This window comes from Triticum aestivum, chromosome 7D (assembly GCF_018294505.1).
Source record: "Triticum aestivum cultivar Chinese Spring chromosome 7D, IWGSC CS RefSeq v2.1, whole genome shotgun sequence".
Classification (NCBI taxonomy): domain Eukaryota; kingdom Viridiplantae; phylum Streptophyta; class Magnoliopsida; order Poales; family Poaceae; genus Triticum; species Triticum aestivum.
The window spans coordinates 577,531,184-577,555,281 of record NC_057814.1 but is presented as its reverse complement, the minus strand read 5'-3'; the positions used below and the strand labels follow the sequence as shown (position 1 = coordinate 577,555,281).

Here is a 24,098-nt window from a genome sequence, read left to right as displayed (position 1 = left end):
TAAACCACACCTACATATGCAAACTAAGTGTTAGTTTTGACCACAAATTGCATATAAATCATATACTAGCACATATATTTTCTACCAAATTACTAAACTCACAAATTAATCACTATACAAAGCATTGCAAGAGCTAATCTAGCAATGAGAGATGAAAGGACAAAGTTGCTAACCTTTGTGATCATTTGAATGGATGGGGGCCTTCAAATCTTGACAAATTTTGGGCAAAATGTGTGATGAGCTCGAGAGGAAGAGGGGAAGAACAGAGAGGAGAGGGGAAAGGGGAAGAACAGAGCGAGCTCGGGTGGACGAAGGGTTTATGTAGGACGACCTTTAGCACCGGTTCGTGCCATGAACCGGTACTAAAGGTGCTGGAGGGGCCCCGAACTGACAACATCCTGCCACCACTCACTTTAGTACCGGTCCGTGGCACGAACCGATGCTAAAGGTCGGCCACGACCGATACTAATGAAAGCAAGCAAACCGGCACTAATGTGCTTGACACTTGACCCTTTTTCTACTAGTGCAATAAGAGAGGGCCTCGCGTTGGCTTTGGGACGATCAAACCTTCCAGTGATTATCCAATCTGATTGTTCGATGTCGCTTTCTTCCTTGTCCATGGATAGACTTGATAAATCGACTTACGTTCATTTAGTTTCGGAGATTAAGCATCTACTTGTTGGCAGAGAGTTTGTTCCTTTAAAATTTTCTAGAGCTCAAAACAGAGTAGCAGATCGCTTGGCGAACTATGGTAGAATAGAGTGTAGCACGGCTTGTTGGCTACATGATTGCCTACTTTGTATCGCTGAGCTTTTGCCAGCTAACTGTAACTCTGCATCTACGGAAAAAATCTCTTTATCCTCGAAAAAAAGACCTGATTTATCTTCTGTTTTTTTCTCGCAGGAAAAACACCTGGGTTCTCAACCTGAATTCTGTAGTTGTATTTTTTTTCTGTAGGGTGTAATTGTAAGGTCCAGAGGCTTAAAATAACCTCTTTCTTTTTCTTTCGATGGAAATAAACATGTAATGTGAAAAACGAAAAGAGTGGCGTATATCTCAGGCCTCTGCATCATGAGAAGTAAACATGCCACTCTCATTCTCATTTGATAAGAGAACTGCCAAAAAAAAGGAACCAATATTAGAAAGGAAACATGTGCATATATGCCAAACAGAGAAAGTAGTGGCTGCACCCACGCAATGAACAGTAAAATCAAATAAAATTAAAACTTTTTGAAAAAAAATCAGAAACTTTTTGGCATTGCTTATGAGCAAATCTTTTATTAGCTTGCAAAGTTTGGTCGCCAAATAACAACGAATGAACACCATATGAAATGAAATACAAACTCTTGCTCTCCACCCACGTTTCAGATTTTATATTTGAGAGCAAACTTTGTTTTTGTAGAAAGCTCCTCGGATGTCATTTGGTCACAAAATTTTGCAAGCACCTAAAACATTTGCTCATAATCGGATCCGCAAAGTTTCAGATTTTTTTTATTTCTTTGTGCTAAGTTTTCGATCGTGGGTGTAGCGTGGGTGCAATGTCCGTGGGTGTAGAACAGCCACGCTCATACCGAATAATCAGTTATTTCACTTGTTATTTATATGACAGGAGGTCTATCCGTAAATTACAATGTGCATTATAAAGCGCACAATACATATGGCAACCTTCTCATGTCATTGACCAACCAGAGAAATCAAAAGGCAAAAGAGAAGAAACGTGGTGTAGGAGAGTCAACTAGTCAACAGCACCAAGGAATCGCTCCTTAATTACCCGAAGAAGTCCACCGATGGATTAACTAGAGAATTAATTAGTACTAATTAGTAGTTCTTGGAGACGGCGGCGGTGGTGAGGGCCTGCCTGAACTGGTGGACGGCGCAGGGGACGCGGAGGATGCCCTCCTGCTTGTACCCGAACTCCTGCGCCGCCATCTCCAGCAGCGCCGACAGCGACGGGTGCCGCAGCGCCTCCACCCTCACCACGAACCGCTCGCATTCCTCCTCGCCGTCGCCCACCACCAGCACCGGCACCCACCCGCGCGGCACGTCGCCCTTGTTGCCGTCGCTCACCCGATCCGAGAAGCTCAGCCGCCGGATCAGCTCCCTCATCGTCGGTGTATCGCTGACGAACGTAGGAGATACAGTACTAGCTAGTATATATATAGCTAGCTGTTACCTGTTAGCTAGAGGTTAGATTTCGATCGATCTGAATTTACATGTGTGTTTGTGTTTCTTGGCGTTGGCGTTGGCTCTCCTTTTATAGGCGATGGAATGGTTGATTGGATCATGAGTACGCGAGCGTGTGGTTAGAAGGAGAGAGAGAGATGTGGCGGGTAGAGAGAGGGAGAGAGAGGAATGGAAGGATTACTGTTCTGTGGTGGCGTAGCAGTCGTGGTTGGGGTCAATCTCCACTGGATTCAAACATGTTGGCTATCGTATCATCAGCATCGTTGAAAGTTATGAGCATGGAATTTGGTTAGCTACACGCATTATAATATACTAGTACTACTGCCCCTCAATTACCCAGCTATAGCTAATGGAATAAGACTTTTCAAAGTTGATGAACCGGCCGCTAGATTGGATTAGTTAATTATTATATATCTAGATCATGCATGGGCATTGATCCTTTTCCAAATTAACATTAATTTGACTATAAGAGAGTTTATGCTTCTTCGAGATGTATCATGTATATATGTTCCTTCATTGAGCTAATTAGACATGTACCTGGGTTTTTTTCATGACATAAACACTATTAATGCATACAGATGATGAAAAATATGTATCTCCATCCTCTGACATGTAGGTGTGTGAGCGCCGCATGCAGAGTTTCTTTTAAACGTACGCATAGAACTGGAATATGGATGTGCATGCATGATGTAATTACATGTTTTGTACCAGTTAACCAAACTTGAAGATTAAGAATAGTCCCTCTCTCACGTTGAGAAGATGAGTTCGTCGTGGATTAATCAGTTTGAAAAATACTGAAACCAAACCTAGCTACCACCGGCAGCTAGAAGACGGCGCCACAAGTTTGTATGTTTGTGTTCTGCCCTACGAACTCTTCTTTTTCTAGGTGGGAGGTGGACTTTGGGGGTTCTAATTAACATGCATGCAAAATGGTATTTCGTGGTGGGATAGGATTTGACGTTGACAGCGCTATCGAGCAGGGATAGCGAATGATCTCAATTGTATGATCAACCAGCGGAACTTCTCAACTTTTTCAAAGGGTTTTGCCCCTGGAAATAACTTGATTGACCAGTATGTCAAACAACAATGCAACCCTTTTTTCCTACAAGGAAGAGGTGAGTGTGCATGAGCATCACATCCGCACGTGAGCTACGCACCGGATTGGAGCACATGGTTTATCTCATCTCTTTTTTTAGTGGGGAAAGGGTTTCGTATTAATTAACCTAGACCATGGTGATCCTGTTCACATAAGTTTAGAACTCTCTCAAGACCTGAGCATAACCAGACGGCCTTCTGAATCTAGCTAAGTGCATGTGGGATGCAATGGAATGATGTACCAAAAGATCAACATCCTGTAATGTGCAAGTTGTGTAGATTGTAGATAATTATAAACACAGCGGTACTCCCCCGGGCCTTTCATCGGACAATTATAGTGTGGAACAAAGAAAAGCATCGCGAACGTTTATGGAGAACAGGTACATCGGACAAGGGCAAGAACTTAGAGTCAACACACAAGGATGACCGGGGAGGACCTTGACGATGGCGAGGTCGACAAGGGGTGCCTGAAGTACACGATATGTTAAGCGTCCATGGCGGTGGGCATGGTAGGGGGTTCGTTATTCCCCAGCAAAATTTGCATGGGGCGTGTTCTTCGCACTATTTATTTCCAAATTTTCAGTTGCACTAAAGCTCTGCTGATTGCAAGTTTGTGACATCACAATCGATTTGTACATTGTCTTGTTCGGTCATTACTTATGATAGTCAAGTCAAAGGTCGCGTGAGTTTAGACCGAGCCAAAGGCGGTAGCAATGTGGAGTGGAGCCTACATGGCCACGATGGTGGAAGCGAGGATGGAGGTTCATGGTACCAGGGTTAGGGTTTGTTTCAATCATGATGGGCTCTCTGTCTAGGGTTCCATTTCAAAGATACAAGATTATACATGATTCAAGCACATGTCAGGCATAACTAGGATACAAAAACCTGCAAATTGAAAGTAAAAGGTAACTGAGGCATTAGATCTCGCTAGGCACGCAAGCACGTTGACATCAAGACCTACAACCTCCTGACCTCACGGCTGAATGTTATGGACCACGTTGTTGGCTTCAATATTCTGCTAAAAGAAGGTGAGAGTACTTCTTCCACCCATCTTCGTGTCTCCGGTTGATTTTTCCAAGAGGCATCATTCCGTGCTCTAGTACCTTAGCCTGTTTCCAAGTTTAGAGGCAATCTCAGCTTGTTGATCAGCAAATTCATGAATATTCCAAGACTTTCATTGAAAGTGTATTTGGGGATTTGGGGGTTAGGGTTGGGGCGAGGGGTTCCCGGAACAGCCAAAGAAGATGATCCAAGCACGACGTTTTGAGAGATGGCCGTACAAACCACCATTGGTGAGTGGTGACGGTTTGGGTTAGAGCGGGGTGGTACTTTTTCTTTCTTTCTGTTTTAACGTCCATGTTAGAATCCACACAATTCTCTAATCAACAAATGGTGTATCATTAATAAAATTAAAATGCAGTGCATATATAACACACACGCGCGTGCTTGCAAGTTACTTCCGTGCTGAAGATTGTTTATTAAACTTAAATAAATGAACGGTTTTGTGTGTCGCAATGATGCAGAGGCCAGGGGATCCTTCTTTTCTGGATATTTTTTTTGAAAAAAATGTGTGCTTGCAAGTTGCTTCTGAAGAAATGGTCCAGCTGACCCACCTTAATTAATTTAATGCGGTTAATACTAATCAAGCGGGCGGCGATGACTCAGTTCCGGTCACTGGCCATGGTGCTGGACGAGTCGATCGGCGACTTGACCGGAGCACGCGGCTCCATCACAGCACAGACCGCACCGCACGTTGCCACCAACCCGTATTAGCAGACAAAAAGCCAGTCAGGCAGGACTACGTATGTACTCCCTCCGTTCCGAATTACTTGTCGCAGGTATGGATATATCTAGATGTATTTTAGTTCTAGATACATCCATTCATGCGACGAGTAATTTAAAACGGAGGGAATACATAACATGTTTTGGTAGTATAAATTTCATCGAGAGCTAGCTTGGATAATTTGGGCGATCGACACCTCCATCCATGGCTCCGTCTCCATGTGGATCGATCGTACGGTGCTGTCGTGTCGCCGAGCTTCAGATGGAAGATGTTCAGTTGGAGGAGCTACTCCACGTACGGTCGCTTCCTGCCCCCGAGATTCTCCTTTGGCAGGTTTTACTGGTCCTACTACTTACTTACCTCGCGCACACGTGCTTAATTGCGTTACTGATTGAGATTGAGATTGCAGGTGACACAAGGACTATTCTCTTGGCATGACTGGGTACATACATCTCCTTGAACTCCTGAAACTAGAGTTGTCCGGGAGAAGCATCACGGACCAGAATTATCCAGCCGACTCTTACATCTCTCTCGGCCATAAAATCTGTGCCCAGTCTAGCTTTAGTCGTACGGGACATCTGTATCATCTTTACGCAATAGCAGTACAAGGTTCGCAAAACAAAGCGCACGTTTCAAGTCAAGAGCTAGTTCAAGCTACATGAGCGCACATAATTTGAATATTCTCGCAGCCTGATTAGTGATTTCCATATCATGTGCATGAGAGTTCGAGATTGAGTATTATTTGAAGGAAAAGGCTAACGCTCAAGGACTAATTTTTGTTGCGTCTTCCGTCGCCTGGCGTGTGTGACGCATGTCCTATGCGAGATCAAATGGGATTGCAACATGACCCTGTTGCAGTCGCCAACACAAGCCATCTTTGCAAAAGACGGGAATGGTGTGAGAAGCTCAGCCTGGAGATTACAATATGGCCCATGTTACAATCCATGTGGGAGCTCAACCTGGGAATTGCAACGTGACACATGTTGCAGTCACAACACCCGTGTTACAGACACAACATGTACCATGTTGCAAAGGACGGGACAACGTGAGGCATGTGATGTGTGTCCCTGTGGGTGCTCAATTTGGGATTGCAGCATAGCCCATGTTACAATTGCAACACTAACCATGTTGTAAAGGATGGGGCAGCAGCAAAGACTGGCGCAACATAGACCATATTGCGATGAAAATATATTTTTAGCATGAACCATAGAAAATGGTTCAACGAAACACAGCACGACTCATGTTGCAATCCCCGAATGCAGTACAAGCCATGTTACGTACTACTGGGGTCCACGGCTGGTGCGGGGAGAGATCAGACGACTTCTGAGGTGGCTGATGCGATCCAATTATCATCCAGCTGACGCGTGGTCTCGCCTTATTTAATTTGCTACTCTAAATTTAAAACCGCTCAAATGACAAAGAAAAAAAAACATGACTAGTGTTCGACCTGTGGGCTTTCGCATTTGCCATAAGATGCAATTAGGACAAGCCACCGTCCACCATTGTTGGTGTTGAGCTCATGGGTCCCCCACTCCCCTCGCCTCTCTCGCGATATGAGGGATGAGGAACCCCAATGTCTTTGTCGCAACACATAGATATGTCCGGGGTAGGATTCCGTGGTGGTGCATCATCGATGGTGGTGGTGGCGCCAGCCTAGTGAATAAGTTCTCGGCCCGTCTCATCACAATGGGCGGTGTCGATGACACCTGTATGTAGATTCCTACCATCCTTTTGAATGGTGAAGCTAGATTTGTAGGGTATGTAGGTGTGGCGGCGGTGGCGGCACGGCTTACCTGTTGCCTCCAGCCTCGTCCCCCTCATGTAGGTCCGTTGTCCAATGCCGACTTGAGGCCTGTCAGAAATAATGGAAGTCTAGCTCTTTGATATGCCGTTCATCTGGTTGTGAATGCCTTCTCTAGGACGACAGTCTGACGGGACTGTAACCTTAATGACTTCCCATCTGCGATCAACAATAACAGGCTTGTTCTGCCGATGGAGCGACATGCAGTGAGACATCATCGACCCATTCGGGAGGAATAAGAGGGTCAGCCTCCAGATACTTTGACGTAAGAAAAACTAGGGTTGTTTGTACTACTAATTTGGTTAATGTGTAATTGATCTTGAATTGAACTCCGCTTATTAATATTGTCCTTTGTGTTTGCATCATGCCCTCTTCATTTGGTGTGTTGGAGGATTCCAACATGCCAGTGTGAGCATCATCTAAGCCGTATGGGAAACTTTAGCCCATGCACTTTTAACTGTAGCACCACAAGCATCATTTGAGTCTCGTTATGGTATGCATCCAACGTCACGCTGCCCACCACATGTGCGGACAACAGATAGACACCCTTGTTTTGCACCAACTTAGCCGTCAAGATCGCCACCACTAGCATCAGATGTGCATGAGGAGATCTTGAATTTGGTGGTAACAAATCTAGTGGTGTGCCACAGATTGAACCCAATGTTGTGGATGGAGCCTCCATGAAGCTTATCGGTGACATTAGAGGTGCTTTCGAGATTGTCATGGATACGAAAGTAATCCACCTCATCAAGCATGGTGTGTGCCTCGTCCTCCCATTGTCGCATCACGTGCAACAAGTTCTTGAGTTCAGAGTTGGTGATGTCCCTTAATATACCATATACATGTGATTATATGATACAAATAATGATCATCAGACAAATGTACTCAATGTACTCAACAACAAACAACTATTGAAGAGATATAGTGTGGTGTCGTGCATGGGGGCCACCGTAATATAATGCAGGGGAGCAAGCAAGGCCTGTAATCCTAAATTGACTATTCATTCATGCTTGATCGAGTTAGGTTTGCACAAGTAGGGGCGGAGCCAGGAATTGGGCATAGGGCGTGCCAGCCAAGTAGATAGAAAAATCTTGTGCAAAAGATACTATATAGAACAATCTTGAGAATTTGCACATCAACTTCATTAACAATTCAGTACATTGAGAACTCGATGAACCGGCTGTTGGGGAACGTAGTAATTTCAAAAAAATTCCTACGCACACATAGGATCATGGTGATGCATAGCAACGAGAGCGAAGAGTGTTGTCTACGTACCCACGTATACCGAAAGCGGTTGATGTAGTCGTACGTCTTCACGATCCGACCGATCCAAGTACCGAAAGCACGGCACCTCCGAGTTCTGCACACGCTCGACTCGGTGACGTCCTCGCCTTCTCGATCCAGCAAGAGGGGCGAAGTAGTAGATGAGTTCCGGCAGTACGACGGCGTCGTGACGGTGTTGGTGAAGAACAATCTTCGCAGGGCTTCGCCTAAGCACTACGAAAACTATGACGGAGGATAAACTAGAGGAGACGGGGTTGCCGGCACACGGCTTGGTGTTTCTTGATGTGTCTTGGGTGCTAGCCCTACCCCTCTATTTATATGTTGATCCTTGGGGTCGAAACTTGGAGTAAAAGCCTCCACAAAGTCGGTTTCACCCGAAAGGCAAGAGTCCTTCTCGGACTCCAGGGCCAGACGCCAGGGTTCCCGGCGTCTGGCCCCAGACGCCAGGGACCCTGGTGTCTGGCCCCTTGACTCTGCAAAACTTCCTTTTGCGCTTTCCAAAAACCTCGTGGGCTTTCCCCTTTGGCCCAGATAAAGTGTTCTCGTTCCCAAACATTTCGGGAAACATCCGGAACCCCTTCCGATGAATTCCGGAACCCTTCCGGAGTCCAAACACTATTATCCCATATATCAATCATTATCTCCGGACCATTCCGGAGTTCCTCGTCATGTCCGTGATCTTATCCGGAACTCCGAACAACATTCGATTACCAACATACATAACTCATACTATATCGTCAACGAACATTAAGCGTGCGGACCCTATGGGTTCGAGAACTATGTAGACATGACCGAGACACCTCTCTGGTCAATAACCAATAGCGGAACCTGGATGCCCATATTGGCTCCTACATATTCTACGAAGATCTTTATCGGTCAGACCGCATAACAACATACGTTGTTCCTTTTGTCATCGGTATGTTACTTGCCCGAGATTCAATCGTCGGTATCTCAATACCTAGTTCAATCTCGTTACCGGCAAGTCTCTTTACTCGTTCTGTAATACATCATCCCGCAACTAACTCATTAGTTACAATGCTTGCAAGGCTTATAGTGATGTGCATTACCGAGTGGGCCCAGAGATACATCTCCGACAATCGGAGTGACAAATCCTAATCTCGAAATACGCCAACCCAACAAGTACCTTCGGAGACACCTGTAGAGCACCTTTATAATCACCCAGTTACGTTGTGACGTTTGGTAGCACACAAAGTGTTCCTCCGGTAAACGGGAGTTGCATAATCTCATAGTCATAGGAACATGTATAAGTCATGAAGAAAGCAATAGCAACATACTAAACGATCAAGTCCTAAGCTAACGGAATGGGTCAAGTCAATCACATCATTCTCCTAATGATGTGATCCCGTTAATCAAATGACAACTCATGTCTATGGCTAGGAAACATAACCATCTTTGATCAACGAGCTAGTCAAGTAGAGGCATACTAGTGACACTCTGTTTGTCTATGTATTCACACATGTACTATGTTTCCGGTTAATACAATTCTAGCATGAATAATAAACATTTATCATGATATAAGGAAATTTCCTTCAGTCTCCCACTTGCACTAGAGTCAATAATCTAGTTCACATCGCCATGTGATTTAACATCTATAGTTCACATCTTTATGTGGTTAGCACCCATAGTTCACATCGATATGTGACCAACACCCAAAGGGTTTACTAGAGTCAGTAATCTAGTTCACATCGCTATGTGATTAACACCCAAAGAGTACTAAGGTGTGATCATATTTTGCTTGTGAGATAATTTTAGTCAACGGGTCTGTCACATTCAGATCCGTAAGTATTTTGCAAATTTCTATGTTTACAATGCTCTGCACGGAGCTACTCTAGCTAATAGCTCCCACTTTCAATATGTATCTAGATCGAGACTTAGAGTCATCCAGATCGGTGTCAAAGCTTGCATCGACGTAACCGTTTACGACGAACCTTTTGTCACCTCCATAATCGAGAAACATATCCTTATTCCACTAAGGATTATTTTGACCGCTGTCCAGTGATCTACTTCTAGATCACTATTGTACCCTCTTGCCAAACTCTTGGTGAGGTACACAATAGGTCTGGTACACAGCATAGCATACTTTACAGAACCTATGACTGAGGCATAGGGAATGACTTTTCATTCTCTTTCTATTTTCTACTGTGGTCGGGTTTTGAGTCTTTACTCAACTTCACACCTTTGTAACACAGGCAAGAACTCCTTCTTTGAATGTTCCATCTTGAACTAATTCAAAAACTTGTCAAGGTACATACTCATTGAAAATCTTATCAAGCGTCTTGATCTATCTCTATAGATCTTGATGCTCAATATGTAAGCAGCTTCACCGAGGTCTTTCTTTGAAAAACTCCTTTCAAACACTCCTTTATGCTTTGCAGAATAATTCTACATTATTTCCGATCAACAATATGTCATTCAAATATACTTATCAGAAATGATGTAGTGCTCCCACTCACTTTCTTGTAAATACAGGCTTCACCGCAAGTCTGTATAAAACTATATGATTTGATCAACTTATCAAAGCGTATATTCCAACTCCGAGATGCTTGCACCAGTCCATAGATGGATCGCTGGAGCTTGCATATTTTGCTAGCACCTTTAGGATTGACAAAACCTTCTGGTTGCATCATATACAACTCTTCTTTAATAAATCCATTAAGGAATGCTGTTTTGTTTATCCATTTGCCAGATTTCATAAAATGCGGCAATTGCTAACATGATTCGGACAGACTTAAGCATAGATACAAGTGAGAAACTCTCATCGTAGTCAACACCTTGAACTTGTCGAAAACCTTTTGTGATAATTCTAGCTTTGTAGATAGTAACACTACTATCAGCGTCCGTCTTCCTCTTGAAGATCCATTTAATCTCAATGGCTCGCCGATCACTGGGCAAGTCAATCAAAGTCCATACTTTGTTTTCATACGTGGATCCCATCTCAGATTTTATGGCCTCAAGCCATTTTGCGGAATCTGGGCTCATCATCGCTTCCTCATAGTTCGTAGGTTCGTCATGGTCAAGTAACATGATCTCCAGAACAGGATTACCGTACCACTCTGATGCGGATCTTACTCTGGTTGACCTACGAGGTTCGGTAGTAATTTGATCTGAAGTTTCATGATCATCATCATTAACTTCCTCACTAATTGGTATAGGAGTCACAAGAACATATTTCTGCGATGAACTACTTTCCAATAAGGGAGCAGGTACAGTTACCTCATCAAGTTCTACTTTCCTCCCACTCACTTCTTTCGAGAGAAACTCCTTCTCCAGAAAGATTCCAAATTTAGCAACAAAAGTCTTGCCTTCGGATCTGTGATAGAAGGTGTACCCAACAGTCTCTTTTGGGTATCCTATGAAGACACATTTCTCCGATTTGGGTTCGAGCTTATCAGGTTGAAGCTTTTTCACATAAGCATCGCAGCCCCAAACTTTAAGAAACGACAACTTTGGTTTCTTGCCAAATCCATAAGGAGTCGCTCAACGGATTTAGATGGTGCCCTATTTAACGTGAATGCAGCTGTCTCTAGAGCATAACCCCAAAACGATAGCGGTAAATCAGTAAGAGACATCATAGATCGCACCATATCTAGTAAAGTACGATTACGACGTTCAGACACACCATTTCGCTGTGGTGTTCCGGGTGGCGTGAGTTGCGAAACTATTCCGCATTGTTTCAAATGAAGACCAAACTCATAACTCAAATATTCTCCTCCATGATCAAATCGTAGAAACTTTATTTTCTTGTTACGATGATTTTCAACTTCACTCTGAAATTCTTTGAACTTTTCAAATGTTTCAGACTTATGTTTCATTAAGTAGATATACCCATATCTTTTTAAATCATCTGTGAAGGTGAGAAAATAACGATACCCGCCGCGAGCCTCAATATTCATCGGACCACATACATCTGTATGTATGATTTCCAATAAATTTGTTGCTCGCTCCATAGTTCCGGAGAACGGCGTTTTAGTCATCTTGCCAATGAGGCATGGTTCGCAAGTACCAAGTGATTCATAATCAAGTGGTTCCAAAAGTCCATCAGTATGGAGTTTCTTCATGCGCTTTACACCAATATGACCTAAACGGCAGTGCCACAAATAAGTTGCACTATCATTATCAACTCTACATGTTTTGGTTTCAATATTGAATATGTGTATCACTACTATCGAGATCCAACAAACCATTTTCATTGGGTGTATGACCATAGAAGGTTTTATTCATGTAAACAGAATAACAATTATTCTTTAACTGAAATGAATAACCGTATTGCAATAAACATGATCAAATCATATTCATGCTCAACGCAAACACCAAATAACACTTATTTAGGTTCAACACTAATCCCGAAAGTATAGGGAGTGTGCAATAATGATCATATTAATCTTGGAACTACTTCCAACACACATCTTCACTTCACCCTTAACTAGTTTCTGTTCATTCTGCAACTCCCGTTTCGAGTTACTAATCTTAGCAACTGAACTAGTATCAAATACTAAGGGGTTGCTATAAACACTAGTAAAGTACATATCAATAACATGTATATCAAATATACCTTTGTTCACTATGCCATCCTTCTTATCCGCCAAGTATCTAGGGCAGTTCCACTTTTAGTGACCAGTCCCTTTGCAGTAGAAGCACTTAGTCTCAGGCTTAGGTCCAGACTTGGGCTTCTACACTTGAGTAGCAACTCGCTTGCTGTTCTTCTTGAAGTTCCCCTTCTTCCCTTTGCCCTTTTCATGAAACTAGTGGTCTTGTCAACCATCAACACTTGATGTTTTTCTTGATTTCTACCTTCGTCGATTTCAGCATCACGAAGAGCTTGGGAATCATTTCCGTTATCCCTTGCATATTATAGTTCATCACGAAGTTCTAGTAACTTGGTGATAGTGACTAGAGAACTCTGCCAATCACTATCTTATCTAGAAGATTAACTCCCACTTGATTCAAGCGATTGTAGTATTCAGACATTTTGAGCACATGCTCACTAGCTGAGCAATTCTCCTCCATCTTGCAGGCAAAGTACTGTCAGAGGTCTCATACCTCTCGACACGGGCATGATTATGAAATACTACTTTCAACTCTTGAAACATCTCATATGCTCCGTGGCGTTTCAAAAAAACGTCTTTGAAGCCCCGATTCTAAGCCGTAAAGCATGGTGCACTAAACTATCAAGTAGTCATCATATCGAGCTTGCCAAACATTCATAACGTCTGTAGTTTCTCCTGCAATCGGTCTGTCACCTAGTGGTGCATCAAGGACATAATTCTTCTGTGCAGCAATGAGGATAATCCTCAGATTACGGATCCAATCCGTATCATCGCTACTAACATCTTTCAACTTAGTTTTCTCTAGGAACATATCAAAAATAAAACAGGGGAGCTAAACGCGAGCAATTGATCTACAACATAGATATGCTAATACTACCAGGACTAAGTTCATGATAAATTAAAGTTCAATTAATCATATTACTTAAGAACTCCCACTTAGATAGACATCCCTCTAATCCTCTAAGTGATCACGTGATCCAAATCAACTAAACCATGTCCGATCATCACGTGAGATGGAGTAGTTTCAATGGTGAACATCACTATGTTGATCATATCTACTATATGATTCACGCTCGACCTTTCGGTCTCAGTGTTCCGAGGCCATATCTGTTATATGCTAGGCTCGTCAAGTTTAACCTGAGTATTCCGCGTGTGCAACTGTTTTGCACCCGTTGTATTTGAACGTAGGGCCTATCACACCCGATCATCATGTGGTGTCTCAGCACGAAGAACTTTCGCAACGGTGCATACTCAGGGAGAACACTTATACCTTGATAATTTAGTGAGAGATCATCTTATAATGCTACCGTCAATCAAAGCAAGATAAGATGCATAAAAGATAAACATCACATGATATGGCCATCATCATCTTGTGCTTGTGATCTCCATCTTCGAAGCACCGTCATGATCACCATCGTCACCGGCGCGACACCTTGATCTCCATCGTAGCATCGTTGTCGTCTCGCCAACTTATGCTTCTACGACAATCGCTACCGCTTAGTGATAAAGTAAAGCATTACAGGGCGATTGCATTGCATACAATAAAGCGACAACCATATGGCTCCTGCCAGTTGCCGATAACTCGGTTACAAAACATGATCATCTCATACAATAAAATTTAGCATCATGCCTTGACCATATCACATCACAACATACCCTGCAAAAACAAGTTAGACGTCCGCTACTTTGTTGTTGCAAGTTTTACGTGGCTGCTACGGGCTTAGCAAGAACCGTTCTTACCTACGCATCAAACCACAATGATACTTCGTCAAGTTAGTGTTGTTTTAACCTTCTCAAGGACCGGGCGTAGCCACACTCGGTTCAACTAAAGTTGGAGAAACTGACACCCGCCAGCCACCTGTATGCAAAGCATGTCGGTAGAACCAGTCTCGCGTAAGCGTACGCGTAATGTCGGTCCGGGCCGCTTCATCCAACAACATCGCCGAACCAAAGTGTTACATGCTGGTAAGAAGTATGACTTGTATCTCCCACAACTCACTTGTGTTCTACTTGTGCATATAACATCTACGCATAAAACCTGGCTCTGATACCACTATTGGGGAACGTAGTAATTTCAAAAAAATTCCTACGCACACACAGGATCATGGTGATGCATAGCAACGAGAGGGGAAAGTGTTGTCTACGTACCCTCCTAGACCGAAAGCAGAAGCGTTATATCAACGCGGTTGATGTAGTCGTACGTCTTCACGATCCGACCGATTCAAGTACCGAAAGCACGGCACCTCCGAGTTCTGCACACGTTCGGCTTGGTGACGTCCTCGCCTTCTCGATCCATCAAGAGGGGCGAAGTAGTAGATGAGTTCTGGCAGTACGACGGCGTGGTGACGGTGTTGGTGAAGAACAATCTTCGTAGGGCTTCGCCTAAGCACTACGAAAACTATGACGGAGGATAAACTAGAGGAGACGGGGTTGCCGGCACACGGCTTGGTGTTTCTTGATGTGTCTTGGGTGCTAGCCCTACCCCTCTATTTATATGTTGATCCTTGGGGTCGAAACTTGGAGTAAAAGCCTCCACAAAGTCGGTTTCACCCGAAAGGCAAGAGTCCTTCTCGGACTCCAGGGCCAGACGCCAGGGTTCCCGGCGTCTGGCCCCAGACGCCAGGGACCCTGGTGTCTGGCCCCTTGACTCCGCAAAACTTCCTTTTGCGCTTTCCAAAAACCTCGTGGGCTTTCCCCTTTGGCCCAGATAAAGTGTTCTCGTGCCCAAACATTTCGGGAAACATCCGGAACCCCTTCCGATGAATTCCGGAACCCTTCCGGAGTCCAAACACTATTATCCCATATATCAATCTTTATCTCCGGACCATTCCGGAGTTCCTTGTCATGTCCGTGATCTTATTCGGAACTCCGAACAACATTCGGTTACCAACATACATAACTCATAAATACTATATCGTCAACGAACGTTAAGCATGCGGACCCTATGGGTTCGAGAACTATGTAGACATGACCGAGACACCTCTCTGGTCAATAACCAATAGCGGAACCTGGATGCCCATATTGGCTCCTACATATTCTACGAAGATCTTTATCGGTCAGACCGCATAACAACATACGTTGTTCCCTTTGTCATCGGTATGTTACTTGCCCGAGATTCGATCATCGGTATCTCAATACCTAGTTCAATCTCGTTACCGGCAAGTCTCTTTACTCGTTCCGTAATACATCATCCCGCAACTAACTCATTAGTTACAATGCTTGCAAGGCTTATAGTGATGTGCATTACCGAGTGGGCCTAGAGATACCTCTCCGACAGTCGGAGTGACAAATCCTAATCTCGAAATATGCCAACCCAACAAGTACCTTCGGGGACACCTGTAGAGCACCTTTATAATCACCCAGTTACGTTGTGACGTTTAGTAGCACACAAAGTGTTCCTCCGGTAAACGGAAGTTGCATAATCTCATAGTCATAGGAACATGTATAAGTCATGAAGAAAGCAATAGCAACATACTAAACGATCAAGTGCTAAGCTAACGGAATGGGTCAAGTCAATCACATCATTCTCCTAATGATGTGATCCCATTAATCAAATGACAACTCATGTCTATGGCTAGGAAACATACCCATCTTTGATCAACGAGCTAGTCAAGTAGAGGCATACTAGCGACACTCTGTTTGTCTATGTATTCACACATGTATTATGTTTCCGGTTAATACAATTCTAGCATGAATAATAAACATTTACCATGATATAAGGAATTAAATAATAACTTTATTATTGCCTCTAGGGCATATTTCCTTCACCGGCTTAGAAAATGAATTAATCTTGGTGTTTGCCAGCGTTTTTTTGTCTCTTCATAGTTGAGGAATTTCAATTTAAGAATTAGCTATGGTGCATATAGTCAAAATAGAAAATTTTAGCATCACTAATAGGAATTCAAATAAGATAATCTGCATCATAATAATTTATAGGACACAGACAATATATGAATTCTTGATACTCATATGACAAAACTAAACAACTAAAATCGGATGTATAGTTTCAACACTGATACAAGACGAGTATATAGAGAAATTTGGGAATTAATATAGGGTGATGTGTTAACCTGCTAGTTTGTTGGCTGGAGCAGTGAACTACGTTGTGTCCCGACTCGCCGTATGAATAAGATTATGAATAAGATCGTGAGAAACAGATCAAGGAGATTAGAGGCAGGAGGGCAGCAAGGGCACACGCTGGCAGCAACAACGCCTAATCCCACCATGTACGCGCTAATCACGGACGAGAGAACGCAGTTGTGTGAGACTTGGATCGGTGGTTATGTTGCCAATATAGCCGCTAATGGGCTTTCACTACGGGCTCTTCTTATTTAAGTATACATATTAAGAACCTAGATTGGGGGGGGGGGGGGGGACAAGTATGCATGTATGTGTGAATGTGTTGATGGTTGCATATACCTATCCCATGTACCGCTCGATCATTTGGGTGGGGGAGGGGGGGACTCTGCCACTGGGCACAAGAGATTGTGGAAAAGATACCTAGGTTATAGGTGAAAAGGAACATGTTGCCGTTGAAGAGCTTACCAGACAATGATTAAAACATAAGAAGTTCTTGTTCGTTTTGGATGATGCACGGACATATCACAAGGATGATGGAAAAAAATTGTAAGCATATGCTTAGATTGTCCGCAAATGTTTCACATTTTTTGAGGCAGTGATGTTGGGGTCATGACCGTCGATGGCTTCCTATTTTCCCAACAAGCCATCCAAGCAGGGGCAATTCCTTGCCTATGACCTAGGGTGCCGCAGTGACGATCGTGTTCATCCTCACGTCGCTCTTGTTGATAAATTTGTTTCAGGTGCCGCTCCACGAGCAATGCTATACGTACGGGAGCTTTTAAGAGAAGCATTGACGGGGATGAGGTGGAGGCTTAGAGGTTAATCATGAGCTGGGCCCCATGGTTAAATTCAGGGGGGCGGTTAATGATATTGGGACATGTCCTCGCGTATGTTCCTTCTGTAATCCAAGCCCTAAGTCTAGAATTTTTGCTGCTCCATATAGGAAGAGGAATGTGCTTCAGTTAGTCACAACTCCCTCCGTATCACTAATACATGTTGTTTTGGACCTTTCTTAAGTCGAAGTTTTTAATGCTTTGACTTTCAATATTGTTTCCGACATTTAGATTCAAAGCTTGTAAATCATATGTTTAGATTGTCTCAAAAAGTGTATTTGTAAGAAAGTGGTTTTCTTGCCTTGTGTATATATACTAGAAAAATAGTGGTCAAAAGTAAATCTTGGAAGACCACTTGTGTTCTATCATTTCAAAACAACTTCATTTAAACCATGTTCTTCTGTTTGTTTTAGCGTTTTAGACTTACTTGTAGTGCCCTTTAGTATATGTGGATTAGAATAATAATAAGTAACCTAATAGAAAAAGGGTTATGTGGTACAACATTCCTCCAAATGTCTTGATGTACACTTTACATGTAGAAAGGCAAAGTGCACGTGCAGTAAAGTAAACATTTTTCTTAGTTTTGACAGCCATCTCTTTCTCCTGATTTCTTCATGAGTTTCTGCTGATATGATGCATACTTTATCTCATACACCATGTTCTTTTCTCTATTTTATTCTACTTGTGGCATTCCACAAGAACTAATACGAGTGCGGTCATGACCAAACAATTTTAACCACGTTGGGTTCTTGTCAAAAGGGTGTTTTTAAACATTGGGTGAGTTCATATTAGCATGAACATTTGGAAGGCCGGTTTAGTTTCCTGCACTTCTTTCTCTTGGACAATGTCTTATATTCTAGGTGAGGGCTTTTGAGAGGTGGGTTCTACTTTCCCCCTAAAAAGTGTCATGATATGCACAACTGTCTAAGGGCATGGCCAACGCTCCATCTTGGACTATTACCCTTTGTTAGCTGAGAAGCTCCAACTCAGCTCAACCTGATGCTTGCAGAGGGAATAAGACTCTTGCAGAGAAACCAACTTCCTCATTGAAAAAAGCAAGTCATACACATTAAATGTAAGAGGAGGAAGATGAGCTTACACAGGGGAAGAACGCCGAAGAGAGAGAGAGAGAGAGAGAGAGAGAGAGAGAGAGAGAGGGTGTGAGAAAAAGCTGGAGACGAGGGTCCTACTGTTCTAGAGTGATGTTGCTTGTGTTGGAAGGTAGTAGCCATCAATGGTTGCTCCAATAGTGTTCCTCCATACAAATTTATGTAGGTGGATCACCTACTCTGGCATGGGGCAACACCATACGGCTGCTCTCATAGTTCATCCCTAAGAGGAAAATCTCACTCTATGCTCTAGGTCGAATATATGATTGTTAATGTATCATGGTTTTAGTTGGTATTTTAGCCGCTAAGTTAAGCACACAATAACGAGAGAATCATATTGGTTTTTCTTTTCTTTCTAAATGGTGTCGTAACAAACTTTTTTTCTCAAGAAAATGGCAGAAGCAATGTCATTCCTAATACAGATGGACCATTATCAACACCCAGATATTCGCTTATTCTCTTAGCGCAAAGCTTTTATGTCAGTGACACGCGAAAGAAATCGCAATTACTATATATCACCTTTACGATTCCTCACAGCTGCACGCCTACAACGCTGTGGTAGGCCGGCCACTAGCTATTTCGTTTTGCTCTTTCTTGAGCGCTTGGTTTTCGCAGTGGCTTATTGTACAATTTTATCCATCTTTTCGCAGCGTTGGTTTTCTTCAATTTTCCTTCTGGTTTTTTACTTCCATTTTATTTTCCTTTTCCTTTCCTTTTTAAATTTGGTCTTTTCCTTTTTTTATTCATGTTTTTTTTCTCATTTCTTTATTTTCCTATTTTTTTTCATTTATTCTGATTATTTCTGCCATCATGTATTAAAGAAATTATCAACTAATTTAAAAATATTGACCATATATTAGAAAATAGTTTATGTCATTAAAAATGTAAATAGGTTTATTTTAAAAATATTTGTCATGTATTAAAGATGTTTAATGCACATTTAAAAATTGTTCGTCATGTATTGCAAACAAATCATGTGTTTAAAAATGTTCATCGTGTATTTCTAAAATGTTTCACTGTCTATTAAATAACATTCATGTGTATTAAACATGTTTATTAGACTTTCAAAAATATTATTCATGTATTAGAAAAATGACATCATGTATTTAAAACTGTTCATATTTCTCCTTTTTCACTTTTTTCATTTTCCCTACATATCTTGCTATTCCTATTTTTCTTCTCCTATTTCGTTTTAATTTAATTTATATTTCCTTTCCAGTTTCAATTCTTGTTTTTTTGTGTTTTGTTGCCCTTTTCCTATTACTTTTCTACTTATGTATTTTTTTGCATCTTTTCCTTTTCTGTTGTTATCTTTCTGTTTATCGTGTATTTGAGAAAAAACATTGGAGTATTTCAGGAAATATTCATCATCTAATAAATTTTATTATTTATTTACAAAAAATCTTAGTTTAACCAAAACTGTACATACAGGGCCGGCCCTGAGGGGGGGCAGGGGGGCGGCCGCCCCGGGCTCCCAAAATCCAGGGGGCCCCTCTCAGGGATGCAAGTAGCCCACGGATTCACCTGAGGAAAAAAAGCGGCTGGAACTGCGAAATCACTAATTAAGGAGTACTCGTTGCAAAGAACACTCCACCTTCCCAGGTCACGACAAGTGGCGCACATGCAGCGCGCCACTTGTCGCAACCTGGTAGATTTCCCTTTTTTCGTAGATCCGTTTATTCAAAACGTTTTATCTCTTAAACCATGCGTCCAAATCTCAAACCGTTTTCACCATTGGATTCCTCGCGTCGAGATCTTCAAAACTAGATCACATGTTGATAGGTTTTGACGAACTTTTTTTCATGAAAAAAACCGGACCAAAAAAACGGATGAAAAAACCACTCCGGGAGAACGGTTTTTTCCCTTTCTGAAAGAGGCACGCCCGTGCCTTTCGCGAAATCACAACCGTGCCTCTCGGGGAAGCAAAACCGTGACTCCCGTGGAAGGAAAAAAAAAACAGAAAACGCGTTTTTCCCCTTTCCGAAAGAGGCACGCCCGTGACTCTCGTGAAAGCACAACCTTGCCTCTGGCGAAAGCAAAATCGTGACTTTTTCGCGAAAGAAAAAAAATAAAAAACACGTATTTTTTTCCGTTTCCGAGAGGCACGGCCGTGACTCTGGCGAAAGCACAACCGTGCCTCTCGCGGAAGCAAAACCGTGACTCTCGCGAAAGAAAGAAATAGAAAACACGTTTTGTTTTTCCCTTTCCAAGAGGCGCGGCCGTGACTCTCGCGAAAGCACAACCGTGCCTCTCGCGGAAGTAAAACCGTGACTCTCGAGAAAGAAAAAGAAAACAGAAAACGCGTTTTTTTTTCGAAAGGCACGGCCGTGACTCTCGCTAAAGCACAACCGTGCCTCTCGCGGAAGAAAAACCGTGACTTTTCGCAAAAGAAAAAAACACGTTTTTTTGCGTAAATTTTTTTCAAACATTTTTTTGATCGAAAAGCTAAGGAAGACACAGGGAAAATCAAAACGTAAAAAAAACCCGAAAAAAACCGTTTAAAAAGCCAAAAACGCGTGCGGAAAAATAAAAATAAAAATAAAATCTGGAGGGAGCGTCCAAAGCGCGACACGTGGCGAATGGCTGAGAGCGCACCAAGTGACGCTGATCGTTGCGAGGCTCTCGAAAGAGCGCTCGTTAACTAGTTGCTCCCCTGGATCTTGGACTGACTCGTAGCATGCCTTCAGGCCTTTTGCGTGTACAGCTTGGATATGGCCCAAATTGATTGCTGCTGCTGCGCATGTACACACGATTCTCGGAAAGAAAAACGCACGCATCATTACTACTCGATCAGATCACATCACATCACATCACGGAGGGGCGATGTATCACGCACGACGCTGGCGAGGGATGAATTTCGCCTCGCGCCGAGCGCCCTTGCCATCACCTGATCTTCGTCTCGTCTCGCCCCTCGCCTCAATTTCTCACCCTCATGCGGAGCAGCAGCGAGGAGCAAGTGACAAGAGCAGACAAGGGCTGCTTACATTGGATCGGAATCTCTCAGTTGATTTTTAAATCCATGTTCTACAACTCAAAGGTAACCTCTCTAGTAGTCCCTAGTTTCTAAATTTTCTGTTTCTTAATTGAAGTCGGTGCAGAGAATTGTTTTTTATAATCCAATCATTGGCAGGATTAGTGTGTTGAAAAACTGCACTATCCGTGCTTAATTTCGAGATTACACAAATCAATAGTCCCTAGTTCCTAAATTTTCTGTTCCTTAATTGAACTTGATGCAGAGAATTGCTATTGATATCCAATCATTGGCTGGATTAGTGTGTTGAAAAACTGCACTATACGTGCTTAATTACGAGATGACACAAAAATCAACTTTGTAATGGTTGTGGATTGCATTCCAATCGAACCCAATTTGCTCATGGAACAACCAGAACGGTTGTTGTACAAGTATATTCAAAGTTTAGAGGATATTGTTCTTGCGACTTTCAACAGATTTCTATTTTGGAAGAACTAGTCTATATTTATACATGATCAGTTTTTCATTACAACATGAAAGACGTAGATAACTTCATGTTGAACATCCTGATCTACTTGTTTTCTTCATTTGGTAAAATCAATCACGATTTGTAGTCTAGAAATTTGGAGTTCAAATTAAAGGAAGAATCCAAGCTATGCTTGTATATTTACCTAGTACTGGTAATAATTAATTCGCTAGCTCTAGGAGATATTTACAAATATATTAAGTTAATGAAAAGCCAAGGCTAACATATAAATTATTGTTTTATTTTTATATTAAAGGGCCTCGGGTTCTACTTTCATCCCAGGCCCCCAGTTTTACTTTCGCCCCGGGCCCCCGAAATGTCAAGACCGGCCCTGTGTACATAGCTTAGTAAATAAGTTGTCGTGCATCCAACGTATTTATCATATATTTAATAAATGTTTGTCTTGCATTAAAAGGTGTTCATCGTCTTTAAAAAATGTTCATCATATCTCTAAAAAAAATTATCATGTTTTTAAAATAATCATCGTGTATTCAAAAATTTACATCGCATTCTTCTTGTATTTAGAAAATGTTCGCTCTATACCACAAAATGTTTGCACGGTCTAGGTTTTCAATTTTGAGAATTCGCACCGTGTTGGTTAGTTTTAGAACATGCAGCGTAAATGTGGGTTAGGGAAACTACAATGCGGCTCACCAAATCGCCCACAAATGTTTGGAACAGATGGTCTGGACATATTTATCCATCTAATGGCGGTCACCAAAATTGTCCGGACCGGTCTGCATGTCTAAAATCCCGCAAAGGGAAGCGAGACTGGGGGGTTGGGAAGTTTGGGATCGACAACCCGCATTCATAGAAACTGACCGGCCGTCTGCCTATCCGATATTCACACCGAGGAGGAGGTTGCTATTTGTGATATGCGCTGGGATTTTCCCGAAGAGAAAGTGTGATGTAGTATAGTAGCAGATAATATTTCCCTCAGTTAAGAACCAAGGTTTATCGAACCAGTAGGAGACGCACATAAACAAATATAAACAATACCTAACACACACTAAACAAATATTTGCACTCAACGCGAACAAGAGGGTTTTCAATCCCCTTGTACTCTCTCATGAGTTTAGCAACGGTGGGTAGAAAAATTACTGTTAGGCAATTGATAAAAAAGCCCATAGTTGTGACATTATTCATGGTGTGATCATTATATAGGCATTACGTTCGAGACAAGTACACCGAAGCGATTCTGCATCTACTACTATTACTCCACCCCTCAACCGTTATCCAGCATGCATCTTAAGGTATTAAGTCCATAACAAACAGAGTAATGCTTGGAGCATGATGACAGAATGTACACAAAGTCAGACCAAATAATATGTTCGAACCCTGTCGTTTTACCCTGGTAGCAACAATACAAGTACGTGCCTCACTACTCCTCCTGTTACAGAGTGAGGACAGCGCAAGATTGAACCTACTACTATGCACCACTTCCTCCGAAGATTTAATCATCAACATGGCCAAATAAAACTCATAGATTGAAAAGCATACATATCTATAAAATCACACATAATGAAGTTCAGAAAAGACTCAATTACTTTCAATGAATAATCAGATCATAAACCCATAATTCATTGGACCCCAACAAACACACTGCAAAAGGGTTACATCATCTTCAAAGAGAACATTGTATTGAAGATCAAAAAGAAAGACGGAGAGAGAGAGAGAGAGAGAGAGAGAGAGAGAGATCTAGGTACTGCTATGGAGGCATCAAGATTGACGAAGATGGCCTCCGTGATCGATTCCCCCTCCAGCTAGGTATCGGCCAAGACCTCCAGATGGGATTGCAAAAGAACATAGGCTTGCGACAGTGATGAAATTGTTTCGGGTCTCACTTTGGGGGGTTTCTCGATTT

At 42.4% G+C, this 24,098-nt stretch overlaps 1 protein-coding gene across 1 annotated transcript; it reads right to left on the bottom strand.

The window, feature by feature from the left end:
- Nucleotides 1-1,666: 1,666 nt before the first annotated feature.
- Nucleotides 1,667-2,167, bottom strand: LOC123166097 (auxin-responsive protein SAUR71-like). The gene has a single exon (XM_044583860.1). The coding sequence runs from the start codon at nucleotides 2,104-2,106 to the stop codon at nucleotides 1,819-1,821; it is 288 nt and encodes a 95-aa protein (XP_044439795.1). The 5' UTR covers nucleotides 2,107-2,167; the 3' UTR covers nucleotides 1,667-1,818.
- Between the last annotated feature and the right edge of the window lie 21,931 nt (nucleotides 2,168-24,098).

What these genes read in the sequence shown, in the direction of transcription:
- LOC123166097 (XM_044583860.1), bottom strand. Translation starts at nt 2,106, where the DNA reads ATGAGGGAGCTGATCCGGCGGCTGAGCTTCTCGGATCGGGTGAGCGAC.